The sequence below is a fragment of the Heptranchias perlo genome, chromosome 16 (genome assembly GCF_035084215.1).
Source record: "Heptranchias perlo isolate sHepPer1 chromosome 16, sHepPer1.hap1, whole genome shotgun sequence".
Taxonomy (NCBI): domain Eukaryota; kingdom Metazoa; phylum Chordata; class Chondrichthyes; order Hexanchiformes; family Hexanchidae; genus Heptranchias; species Heptranchias perlo.
The window spans coordinates 57531441-57545245 of NC_090340.1; the positions used below are offsets into that span (position 1 = coordinate 57531441).

The 13805-nt window shown below is 46.2% G+C and overlaps 1 protein-coding gene across 1 annotated transcript in view; it reads right to left on the bottom strand.

The window, feature by feature from the left end:
* Positions 1-3111: 3111 nt before the first annotated feature.
* The window catches only part of LOC137333809 (hypoxanthine-guanine phosphoribosyltransferase-like), a 57167-nt gene continuing 46473 nt past the window's right edge, over positions 3112-13805 (bottom strand). The window contains exons 9-11 of the mRNA XM_067998160.1: positions 11994-12120; positions 9360-9448; positions 3112-5932 (exon numbers count right to left, since the gene is read on the bottom strand). Coding sequence (XP_067854261.1) covers positions 5870-5932; positions 9360-9448; positions 11994-12120 — 279 coding nt within the window. The 3' untranslated portion in view covers positions 3112-5869. The remainder of the gene's footprint in view (positions 5933-9359; positions 9449-11993; positions 12121-13805) is intronic.

A 13805-nucleotide genomic window follows, 5' to 3' on the forward strand; every position in this document is an offset into this window, starting at 1 on the left:
ACCCACAGGATGCACTGCAGCAACTCGCCAAGGCTTCTTCGACAGCACCTCCCAAACCCCCGACCTCTACCACCGAGAAGGACAAGAGCAGCAGGTACATGGGAACAACACCACCTGCACGTTCCCCTCCAAGTCACACACCATCCCGACTTGGAAATATATCGCCGTTCCTTCATCGTCGCTGGGTCAAACTCCTGGAACTCCCTTCCTAACAGCACTGTGGGAGAACCTTCACCACACGGACTGCAGCGGTTCAAGAAGGCGGCTCACCACCACCTTCTCAAGGGCAATTAGGGATGGGCAATAAATGCCGGCCTTGCCAGCGACGCCCACATCCCATGAACGAGTAATAAAAAAAAATAATACCAGTTAATGAGATCATGGCTGATCTGCATCTTAACTCCATCCACCTGTCTTGGTTCCTTAACCCTTAATACCCTTGCCTAACAAAAATAGGCAACTCAAATGATCAGACAATTCCATTTTTTAATGCTAAATTCTCACTTTGCTGTGTCACTTATGTTGCTTAATTCAAATTATTGGATAATTCAAATTTCTTTAGAAGCATTTGAAGTCTGGGAGTTAGGAAGGCCATGTGGTCCGAGGAGAGTTGCTGAAGGAGGGAGTCAGGGAATAAGCAGCAGCCTTAGAATCAAAAGGAGCAGAGGGTGCAGACTGGGACAATATGGCTGGCGAAGGTTTCTTTGGTAGAGCAGAGCTAGCCTGTAAAATGGTTTGAAGAAAAAGACTGGGAGTTAATAGAGCTTGGCAATATTGGGGGTGTTGGTCACTTTGTACAATGAAGGACTTCAGCAGCAGAGCTGATGTTTGTAAAGGGTAGCGTTAGAGCAGCCAGCGAGAAGAGCATTAGAGAAAAATCAAGGTGAGGACGACTTGGATGAGGGTTTTAGTGACAGTGGTGCCGGAGGAGAGGCTGAAGCAACAGCAACAACAACTTGCATTTATATAGCACCTTTGACGTAGTAAAACGTCCCAAGGCGCTTCACAGGAGTGATTATCAAACAAAATTTGACACCGAGCCACAAATGGAGATATTAGGACAGGTGACCAAAAGCTTGGTCAAAGAGATAGTTTTAAGAAGCATCTTAAAAGGAAGAAGTGGAGAGGTGTTTAAGTAGGGAATTCCAGAGCTTAGGGCCCAGGCAGGCAATGTTCTGGAGCTGGAAGGATGTAGTTTTGTTGATGGACCAAACTGCACACCAAGGTTTTGTAACAACAACAACAACTTGCATTTATATAGCACCTTTGACATAGGGAGGGGCGAGGCCTTGGAAGGATTTGAAGACAAGGATGAGAATTTTAACATCGAGGCGTTCCCAGACCAGGAGCCAATGTAGGTCAGTGAGCACAGGGGTGATGGATGAACGGACTTGGTGCAAGTTAGGATCCAGGCAACAGAGTTCAGCCTGAGCAAGCAGTCAGGGAGGTCGACGAAAGTCAGAACCAGAGGCTTATGGATCCAGGTGGGATCCAAAAAGGAGGGCATTTGTTTTGTTAAGATTGAGCGGAAGGAAATTTTGACTTATCATCAGTCGTAAGAGAAAACCATCCTGGAAAAAGCGTCATTTTACATCTGGAAGCTGATCCCATGTTTGCCTTTGATGTCATTAAGGAGTAATGGGCAAATAATCAGTACCAAGGACAAAGCAAGTGACTGGCCATGGCAGGAAAAAAAAACTTTGAGAAGCAGTGACTGACTGCATTAGCACAGGTAGAAGTAAAACAACTGTGTGAGCTCCTTCTGCTGGAAGCTCCCAGGTTAAACTGGTTGGAATGGAAAGGAACCAAAGGGACCATTTTCTAAAAGCTTCATCCACTGGCCACGTACGTCAGGGAAATCACAGGTGGGCTGCCCCTTGATTTTCTGGTACAGGCAGCCAGCAGGCGAGGGTTTCTGCCAGTACTGCAGAGTCAGAAAATAACCCCACGAATGCATTGAGAGAGGGTTTAAGATTCCTGTTCTGCAGTGATGGCCATTGCTATTTCTGAATGAGCATCCACATAGCTGAGGACCAGCTACAGTTCAGAGTCCAGGGAAAGGCCAGTGAGGAAAAATCAGATCTCTTCACTGGGAATACAGAATCAAATAAATACTTTTCCATTTGAACTTTTTTTCCCTCCACTTTCCATAATTTTATTTTGCTTTTCAGGTTTACTGTTTGTTAACCTTTACATGGGCAATATAGTCACATATGTACAACTTACATTTCCATGTATCCTTTAATGCTTTAACAGGGCAGAAATAAAGAACTTGCATTTATATAGCATCTCATCGTGTCCTCAGGATCGTCTCAAAGTGTTTCACAGCCAATGAACTATTTTGAAGTGCAGCAGCTGCTGCCATGAAACCAAACACGGTGGCTGATTTGCACACAGCAAGATCCCACAAGCATCAAATGAGATGAGTAATCAGCTGATCTGTTATTGGTGGTGTGGGTTGAGGGAGTAATGTTGGTTCCAGGACATCAGCCCCTGATCTTTGAATACTACCATAGGATCATTTATATCCACCTAAACATTTTTTTAAAAATGAACACTAAGCACGAGGTTGAAACTAGTTCAGGGAAGTGGCTGACAAATGTACGGTTGAGGAGATGACTTTTAAGGAGGGTTTGGAGGAATATTCGGGGGGGGGGGGGGGGGGGGGGAGGGAGTGCGGTGGAGGAGATGGAGTTCCTTAGGTATGACGGCTGAAGGAATGGCGGCTGATATTGGAGTGCAAATAATAGGTTGCGTGAAAGGGTTTATGCCTGGAAAATGGAAATACCAATGCAGGTCAAGTCAGTCAGCATCTGAAAGAGAAAGTCACGTTAACTTTCAAGTTGGTGCTTTTCTTTAGAACTGGTACAGTCAGGAGACGCCCTTAAAGAGGACTGATCAAAAAGAGAGGGAAGGGGAGAATTTCAGGCGAGTGTGTGAGAATTTTTCATTTCCCACACCAGCCATCCCGAGGTTACCAATTTAGTCCCCCTTGGTACTGATTTATGGGCAGTTTTAAGCTGTGGACTCATGTCCAATAGAAACTGAATCTAGACTGCCGCAAACTGATCTGAAGAAGCACCGTTAAAAGCTCACAGAGACTTTCATTCCTTTAATCAGGGTTAGATTTAATCCCAGCAATGAAGAGCAGATAACTCATTGCAGCGTCCAGGCCCCTGCCATCTGCACGTTCATAATTACAAAAATAGTAGAAAGGGTTTAAAATGTTCTGTCATGTAAACAGCAGGTTATGGCTGGTCCCTCGCTCTTCACCCGTGCACCATGTCTGTTCTCGCAGATTAGAAAGCTTCCTCCCATTGATTAAAAAAAGCAAAACTTCTGTTCAGCTGCTTTGGCAACAGTGGCCTCTGGAGGCCACACACTAGTACTGTATGAAATTTTCCTTTTTTTTAAGTTAAGCTTAACGCAAATTTGAATAAAACACCCTGTGGAGCACTGGCGCTATGAATATAGATCGACGTCCATATCGCCTGATCCAACCCGAGGTTGGGTTTTGCCCACCACACCAGGAGGTGAGGGAAAAGAACACAAAGTGGATTATGACAATGGCTGGTGTTCTGCATTGGCGTTTTTACAATCTAGGCTCGCCCCAGGGTCCATTCCCTGCTAACCACGCAAGTGCCATTCAGCAATAAGTGCAAGGATGGCCGATTATCTTTGCTAAACTGTGGCCAGACATTCAGAGAACATGGAGAACGATGCGGGCTCAAGGAGATGAACGTGTGACCCACACTGACACTCCAGTGCAGCACAGAGGGACTGCTGCAGAACTGGGAGGTTCCATCCTTCAGACAAGGTGTTAAACCCAACTTCTGTTCACGTGAATGTTAATGATCCCGTAACACTATCTGAAGCATTATTTCCTCAATCAACACTACCAAAAAACAGATTAACTGGTCATTCATTTCACTGCTGTTTATGGGATGGAGGGGGTGCAGAATGGCTGCTATATTTAACTCCTGCATTCAAAAAATGATTTCAGATGAATCAACACAACAGACACTAAATTAATACCAGTAATTTTTTTTTAGTATGAGAGCGTGCACATTTTAATCCTTACCCTAATAGGAACAGAACCTCCACATTATTTGCTAAACACAGGGACTGTCATTTAACAAGTTAGAGTGTAACGAGGAGTGTTAATCGCTAAATAAGACTGCTCCGGCCACCTGTAAAATTGAATAATGTCTAACACTGAGATGCCAACAACTCCCTCTTTGTATTTTTCCCCTCCCCTACAGACAGCACCTCATGCACTTTCCCTCTCTGTCACTTGTTCTTCTCGAGTCCACGCCTCTGCTGGTCTGACAGATAACACACAGCAGATGCAATTCTCAGAATGTACATGAGATTGTACAGTCATGGCAGGGACCATTCTAGGAGCTCAATGATGGCCTTTATAGCCCACAAAAAGAATCAGCACTCCCTCCTCTATCTGTGTACCGATAGCTCCTTTGCAGCACAGGACTCTCCTTATAAATGAGAGCATGCAGTAGAACTCTAGCTGCTGAACTGAACTAAAGAACAGTTATACTAGCAGACACACGCAGTGCTATGCATGTGTTATTGCGGCTGGCTACTTTCTATATTGTCCATGCTTGATAACTACAAGTACAGAAGAGGAAGTTACTTTCTAAGCAACATTAGCAGCAACTGTTCAAGTGCATCTCTCAGCGTAGTAACGAGGGGGGGGAAAAAAAAAGACGAGGTAGGATATTGGAGGGAGAAGTGGCGACCTCTGGCTGCTCTCCGCTCCATAAGGTTAGTTATGTAGCTGCACGAATGGAGGCCGTGGAATCGACTCCTGATGACAGGATGCCGTGACAAGAGGGCAGACGACCTGCTCCCGAGCCTCCACTAATACTTGCGGGACGGTGAACATGATTCATTCGCTAATTCCCCGCAGCAGTGTCCCCTTCCTTGTGAAGAAACTGCTGGCACTGTGTGCGCGTGCTTCAGTGGCACAGCCTAATATAGACCAATACAACTCGCTGAAATAAGTTTTTTTTTAAAAAAGTGTCGACCGCAGTGACAGCAATCCCACCTTTTTAAAGAGAAAACAACAAATGTCGTAAATCTGAAGTGAAAAACGCTGGAAATAACCAGGAGATCCGACAGAATCTGAAGAGAGAAAAGCCAGGGTCGGCACTGGGAGATAAGCAAACCCCTTTATAGGATCATAGACGGTGGAAGAGGAGCAGCAGGTAAAAGGCACGTCAGGAATCCTGCTCCTGTTCATGGGTTTAAAAACAGCCTCGTCTGTAGAATATTAAACTGTTAACTGCCTCTCTGATAGGAATCCGGATTCCTGACTCGTGCCCTTTCCTCAATGTGCACTGTGATCCAGTTAGTCCTATAAAGCTGATCTTCCACTAAGTTCTGGTGAAGGGGCTGCACCCAAAAATTTAACCTGTATTTTCCCTTTTCAGATGCAGACTCACCTGCTGCGTATTGCCAGCACTTACAAGTCCTCTTGACTTGAATTATTCTGTAGGCAGTACAAAGAACATGACACATTCACTGTCTTACCATAAAGGCTTCATTCTATGTTACAATACTCTTTTTTAAAATAAAAAGGCTACTCCTTTCTTTATAGATCAGGAATTATTCAATATCAAAGTCCTGAGGGGTTCTTGGAAGCATTCATTCTCAAGTACAAAAAGAGCAAAGGATTCAAGTAGTCCTGGTGATATTCAGCAGCTAGAAACACTTCCCTGGCCCATCACAAGGTTTCCTCCTTGTCCCGATCGTGTACAAGTCGTGTGTTTGTTGCACAATCTGAGCGTTTTGTTAGTCTGTTATCTGCTGCAGTCTACTGGCAATCCTTTACTCTGTCACATTCCTCCAGCTACTTTGGAATGCTAGTAAATATCCTAAGTCCATGCATGGTCTGAATTTCATCTTTTAATGCCTGTAATGAGAAAAAGGCAGTGTCAATGTTGTGGAACGGAACTGGGCTTTATATAAAGTCCGAAGTCCTTTTAGTTTCTCCCTCTTTCTCCCCCACCCCTTTGCAGTATTCAAAGCAACATATATATCAGAGCCAGCAAACGGAATACATTTTACGCTCGTGCAGAGATTCTGTGAGTCAGGTATGGAACGATCGATTGAGTGACGCTGTCTAAACTTCTCCAGTTATGTACGTTCAGCCTCAATCTCAAACGAACACCTTTCACTCCACTAGTGTGATGTTATAACTTGCATAACAGCCTCCGTTGCATTGAATGGCAATGTTAAGATGAGTGACTGTATTTTAGCCACGCAACACAGTAACTGGGGTGACTCCTTGCATTCATGTTCAGCAGAGAGGGGAAACTAGCATCCCCATCTGTCTGGCCTGCATTTGAACCCAGATTCCCTGAAGTGAAAGGACAGTGTGCCAACCCACTTGGCTGCCCATCACTCAGCTTCTTTTAACCTTTGGACTGCATTACCCAAATCTCAAAAGTTCAAGCTTGGTGGGGAAAGTATTGTATTTGAAAAATGACATATCAACACACAGACCAGTGAATAAAATTGTAATCCTATCTGAGAGTTTGGGCAAAAAAAAACCCACACTCCAATATTATGGCATTTGACCTCACCTGAACCCCTCTGACTGATTACAATGCAAATCATTAAGGGTTTCCCTTTACAATGGAGCCTCCTGGAAACCTTGTAACATCTATAATTTGTTAAAAATCTGATATCTGTGCTCATTTCTCATCGGGATTTTCCATTCCTATAAATGGTAACTGCCGATGTAATCTTGTCCCCTGTCCTCTAACTCCGCTTTACTGGAGGACTACACAAAAAAAAACTTGCATTTATGTAGCACCTTTCACAACCTCAGGACATCCCACAGCATTTTATTGCCAATGAAGTACTTTTGAAGTGTAGCCACCGTTGAAATGTAGGAAACACAGCAGCCAATTTATGCACTGCAAGGTCCCACAAACTGCGATGTGATAAACGACCAGATAATCTGTTTTAGTGATACTGGTCAAGGGATAAATATTGGCCAGGACACCGGGGAGAACTCCCCTGGCTCTTCTTTGAAATAGTGCTCCCATGGGACCTTTTACGTCCACCTGAGAGGGCTGAAGGTTTAACATCACATCCGAAAGACATCACCTCCGATAGTTCAGCACTCCCTCAGTACCGCACTGGTGTGTTAACCTAGATTATGCGTCTCTAGAGTGGGACTTGAACCCACAACCTTCTGACTCAGTGGCAAGAGTGCTACCACTGAGCATGGCTAACACCATTAGATAATCAAAACCTAATACACTAGGTATTGACTGACCTTTCGCAACACCATGGGAGATCGGCTAGTCCAATAAAAGGGACACCCTGATAACCTCCTACAGCTGTCAGCCACTTCAGTGCGATTTTTTGTTCCAAAAAAGGTGATTCATAGTTTTGAACCAACACAATGAAACAAAAGCAAGCTTGCAAGTTAAGGAACCATTAAGCATGATCGGAACATGGACGTGCACAGTAAGCACACTGAAATGATTCTTCAGCACAAAAGGTCAGAAGGACTCTCCCTGTTTTGCTAAGCGGAAGATGAGGAGGTGGGCTCTCTCCTGTCTACATTTGGAGGTGGGGGGAGGGTAAAAAGCCCACTTGGTCTGTCTTGTGGTTGGCTTCCAGTTGATAGATCTGCACCTCCAATCACGAATGTGACAAAGCCACTCTCTTACTTCCCTGATTTTCTTCACTCCACTAGTGGCGGCCGTGCCTTCAGCTGCCTAGGCTCTGGAATTCCCTCCCTAAGCCTCTCCGCCTCGCTCCTCCTTTAAGAAGCTCCTTAAAACCTACCTCTGACCAAGCTTTTGGTAACCTGTTCTGATATCTCCTCGTGGCTCGGTGTCAAATTTTGTTTGATAATTGTTCCTGTGAAGCGTCTTGAGACATTTTACTACGTGAAAGGCGCTTTATAAATGCAAGTTGTTACTTGAGGCGCTGGCAATAAGATTGGCTTGCAGCACTGCCATGGAACTCTGCACTTACTGTTAGTCTCAGTAGAAATGAGACACAGGTATCATACCATAGTAGGTACAGCACAAGAGTCGACCATTCGGCCCATCGTGCCTATGCTGGCTCTTTGACAGAGCTATTCAATTAGTTCCATTCCCCTGCTCTTTCCCCGTTGCCCTGTAAATTTTTTCCCTTCAAGTATTTATCCAATTCCCTTTTCAAAGTTATTATTGAATCTGCTTTCACCGCCCTTTCAGGCAGTGCATTCCAGATCATAACAACTCGTTGCGTAAAAAGTGTTTCCTCATGTTGCCTCTGGCTCTTTTGCCAATCACCTTAAATCTGTGTCCTCTGGTTACCGACCCTGCTTCCACTGGAAACAGTTTCTCCTTATTTATTGTCAAAACCGGTCATGATTTTGAAAACCTCCATCAAATCTCTCTTTAACCTTTTCTATTCTGAGAACAACCCCAGCTTCTCCACGTAACTGAAGTCCCTCATCCCTGGTACCATTCTAGTAAATCTCTTCTGCACCCTCTCTAAGGCCTTCACATCCTACCTAAAGTGTGGTGCCCAGAATTGAACACAATACTCCAGCTGAGGATAGCCAGTGTTTTATGAAGGTTTAGCATAACTTCCTTGCTTTTGTACTCTATGCCTGTATTGTTAAAGCATATGGGATCCTGGGCTTCATTAGCCTTCTCAATTTGTCCTGCCACCTTCAAAGATTTATATATGTGCATGGTACCCAGGTCTCTCCGTTCCTGAATCCCCTTTAAAATTGTACCATTTGGTTTATATTGCCTCTCCTCATTCTTCCTACCAAGATGCATCAGTTCTCTGTTAAATTTCATCTGCCATGTGTCTGCCCATTTCACCAGTCTGTCTATATCCTCCTGAAGTCTGTTACTATCCTCCACATTGTTTACTACATTTCTGAGTTTCGTGTTATCTGCAAACTTTGAAATTATACCCTGTAACCCAAGTCCAGATAGATAGATAGATAGATAGATAGATAGATAGATAGATAGCAGTGGTCCTAATACCGACCCCTGGGGACCACAATTGTATACTTCACTTCCCTCCAGTCTCAAGAACAACCATTCACCACTACTCTCTATCCCCTAGCCAATTATTGCATTCACACTGCCACTGTCCCTTTAATCCCGTATAAAAATTGGTCATGTATCTGGAAATCATCTGGATGTCCTTTTAAGACATGCGACGCAAGTGCTGTTTTCCACTGGATTGATGCTGAATTGGAAACTAAAGTTGGTTTGAGCATTAACTGTTAAGCTTCCTTGGGACCTCGTACCCATCTGCCCCTCACCCCACGTTATTCACCATTCCACAGAGAAGTGAAAAGCTGGCAATACCTGATTAATCATCTGGTGCTGTTGGACAGTCCGTTTTCCTTTAAACTCCGCAGATTCAATGTGGATTTCATACATGGCCCCACAACCTCCTGCGGGAGAGAAAACATCACACTTAGTGGCTGTTTAACCTCTGTATAATACTACGAGCAGGCCACTGCGATTTGTGGATCAACAGAGAGAGCTGAATGAAGAGAACCAAACAATTTTAAGCGAGGCCCACGCCTTCTTTATAATTGAAAAGTTACATCAATCACGGTGGGACTGCAGGTACAGTGAGTCCATCCCATTTATACGAACCTGCGCCTTCTTAAGAAAAAAAATCTCGGGATGTGGGCATCGCTGGCAGGGCCGGCATTTATCGCCCATCCCTAGTCGCCACTTGAAAAGGCAGTGCACCTTCTTGAACCGCTGCAGTCAGTGTGGTGAAGGTGCACCCACAGCGCTGTTAGGTAGGGAGTTCCAGGATTTTGACCCAACGACGATGAAGGAACGGGCAATATATTTTTAGTCGGGATGCTATGTGACTTGGAGGTGATGGTGTCCCCATGCACCTGCTGCCCTAGATGGTGGAGGGGCTGTCAAAAAAGCCGTGGCAAGTTGCTGAAATGCATCCTGCGCAATCACGTGTTGAGTCTTTAACATTCCCACAGCCAGTTAAAATGGAGGATATCTGCCGGTGACAGCCATTTACAACCCCGGTAGAAGCACCTGAACACCACGCCTTAAGACGATTCACTGCTCCTTCTGTAACCGCAGCAGTACCACCACCTCATTCACATTACAGCGCAAGACGACTTGTGACCTTATCCCTCCCCACGGCTCAGCAAGTTTACTCAGTGAGGAGCTGAGGGGGACAGATCAATGGAAGTCCCAGCTTTGATCCGCAGTCGATGCTGAGCTAGCTGGTGTCAGCCAAGGACGCTGTAAACCGGACCCCACATCTCTGGATGAGGGCAAGTGAGGGGGGGGGGGGAGGAGAAAAGGAAGGAAGGAAATTTAAAAAATCAGCGAGGATTCCCACTCCTGATCGTTATCAATCGCCCCAGATGAAAATGCGAGCGAGTGAAGGCAGGATCAGGCTGAGCTGTGACAGACTTGGTGGTAAAACACTGCCAGCACTCACTGCCAAGGCTCAAGTCCGACTTGGGCAAGCTACCGATGGGACGCCTGGAACCAGTGAGGAATCAACACCTCCAGGGCGAGGGGTGGAGAAAACTGGCAGGAAAATGTATTGGTGGGGATACAAATTCTCCAATGGCACGTGGAGATATTTTGCCACCAGTCCTTCCCAGAGCAATGCCCTGTCAACTCTCGAACTGCAAAGCGTTAGCTGAACAGTTCTGATCTGTAGAAAGGCATCTGACACACCCCAGGGGCACACTGCTAGTGTGCTTCTAAAGTCAGCCCAGAATCAACGAGGCTGTTGGTGAAACTGTGAACACTTCCCATTTGAGTGTACCATCCAGGTACCTTTCTGCTGCTGAATGTCTACGGTTCAGTTGGAAAACTGTTCCCAATTGTTGAATTTCTCTGCTCCTAAGTCAGTGGTAAACCTTGCTTGCAGGAAAAATTTGGTTACAAACATTTACTTGGTATGAACGTTGAAGCAGGAGTGACACTGCGAATAAATTAAAACCTTTACAGCCCAACCCCAGTAAGATCACAGTTTGTAACAGTTCCACCTTGTCCCAGACACACTGCTTTCAATTGTTATTTCAACTCTATTTTAAACAATAATCTTTTCAGGTTCTCAATGTAGACTGTTCCATGAATTACTGCAAAATACAAGTGCAAACCACAACTCAAGCTATGATCATTCCACTGCACGACAGTCAGCACTCAAATTTATCCAAAGTGCAGTGCTTAGCGGGAGTCCCCCAAGTGCAATTCCATCCTGCACTCCTGGCGAATCCTTGCTCCCATTACATCCACCCCCACCAAAAGAAACTAAGCAACAGCCACAATCTCCATGCCAGTCTTTCTCCTCCTGCAGTCAAGGCCCAACTGCTGCTCTGTTCCGCTTTCAAGTGAACAGACGGCCCTCCAGCACCTCCCTCAAGTGGCCATTGGCCCACGTGCAAACCTGAAGAGTGCTGGCAGGGTACTGAGGGGACAGCACACACACAGCCGATCCTACTCTCACCCCCAAGTCCACACGCTTGCGATTTCCAGTAGGGTTTACAGGATCGGGAGCAAGCTCCCGGGCAGATTCCCCGCACCCGTCTCCTCCACAAGCCAAGGAGACGGAGGTCAATTTAATACCGTGGTCATCTGTATGATTCCAACTGCTTTCCTAGCACAGATCAGCTAACTAACTGTGCAGAGGCTGGGAATAGAAGCTGCGTTCCAGTCTTACTCTGCTAGACTGTCCATGCAGAGTATAACAAGCCCTTTATGGGTCATGTCCAGAGCGTCTCTGAAACTGGTTAAAAACACACAAACCATGAGCTACAACAAGTAGCATCTTGTTCTAAGTCGCCTTCTCTCCTATTCTATTCAACCTTGGTGACCTCCTGGGCTGTGGACTTTACCTCGGTCATTCTGGAAACAAGCGTCACTGCCCCCTCTCCAATCCTTTGCCCGCTTCCTAAAAGTTAGTGCACGACACTGAAGCAAATCATTTTCTGTACTTGCCTGAAATATCCACAACTTTAACCGCTGAAGCTTGTGGAAATTTCTCTTTTAAAATGTTTGCGATACGGACCTCGCCGTTGGTCTGTGCTGTAAAAGTTCTCCTGATCGTACTGGTGAGTACGAGTGTCTAGGAGTGAAAAAGCAGCCAGTTAACAGTCAGTTCTGTTCAGAGTGTCTGTGCACAGGACATACATTGAACAGGGGCCACCCATCGGTAAAATGTCGATCTGAGGCCATTCATCCCCTCGAGCCTGTTCCACCATTCAATTAGATCATGGCTGATCGCTACCTCAACTCCATTTATCCACCTTGGTTCCATATCCCTCAATAATCTTATCTAACAAAAATCTATCAATCTCAGTTTTGAAATTTTCAATTGACCCCCAGCCTCAATAGCTTTTTTTGGGGGAAAAAAGGGAGTTCCAGATTTCCACTACCCTTTGTGTGAAGAAGCGTTTTCTGACATCACCCCCGAACAGCCTAACTCTAATTTTAAGGTTATGCCCCCTTGTTCTGGACTCCCCCAACAGAGAAGATAATTTTCTCTCTATCTACCCTATTAAATCCTTTAATCATCTTAATTAGGACAGGAGGTTACAGAGGTAGGGAGGAGCAAGGTCATGGAGGGACTTGAAGACCAGGATGAGAATTTTAAAATCTCCAGGAACCAACATAGGTCAGTGAGCACAGGGGTGATAGGTGAATGGGACTTGGTGCAAGTTACGATACGGGGCAACAGAGTTTTGGGATGGATTTAAATTTATGGAAGGTGGAAGATAGGAGAGCATTGGAAGAGTTGAATCTGGAGGTAACAATGGCATACACGAGGATTTCCGCAGCAGTTGGGCTGAGGCGGGGGCAGAGATGGAATCTAGAGAGTGGTTACAAACTGAAGTCCAATCAAAAGATTCAGATATTATAAAATTAAAAAAGAGCAAAACTCAAGTAGTTAAAGCTATTCTGCTGAAGAGATCCGATTACAAGCCATACAATCACTCCTCAGTATCCATGAGAGTTAATTAACACTTTGCATGTTTACAGTAACCCAACAGTTGAGAGATGGGGAATTACAGATGGTTATTGCAGAACACTGAACACAGACAGACAGCAACACATATGGCTCCATTCCCTCATTCTGGTTCTCTTCCCTCCTAAAAACAGTAGCCCATTTGCTGGGACAGACAGCAGGAGTCCCCTCCTTACCCAGGTGGCCACTTCTACAGTGTCAGCTGGCTATTCAACCGTGTGTGTGTGTGTGTTGTGGCCAAGCCCAGGTGGTCAATAGATAGGGGAGCAAGAGCCCTGACCCCCATCTCTCCCTCAGTCCCCCTACCTCCCCTGTCCCTTTCCCCCACTCTCCTAGTCCCTCTCTTTCCCCCCCCTCCCTCCTCCCTCCTCCCCCTCTCTCTCCTCCCCCTCTCTCTCCCTCCCCCTCTCTCTCCCTCCCCCTCTCTCTCCCTCCCCCCCTCTCTCCCTCCCCCCCCTCTCTCCTCCCCCCTCTCTCCCTCCCCCCCTCCTCTCTCTCTCCTCTCCCCCCCTCCCTCTCTCTCTCTCCCCCTCCCCCTCTCTCCTCCCCCCTCCCTCTCTCTCTCTCCCCCTCTCTCCCTCCCCTCTCCCCTCTCTCTCTCTCCCCCCCTCTCCCTCTCTCTCTCTCCCCTCCCCTCTCTCTCTCTCTCCCCCCCTCTCCCTCTCCCCCTCTCTCTCTCTCTCCCCCCCTCTCCCTCTCCCCCTCTCTCTCCCCCCTCTCCCTCTCCCCCTCTCTCTCTCCCTCCCTCTCCCCCCCCCCCTCCTCTCCCTCTCTCCCCCTCTCTA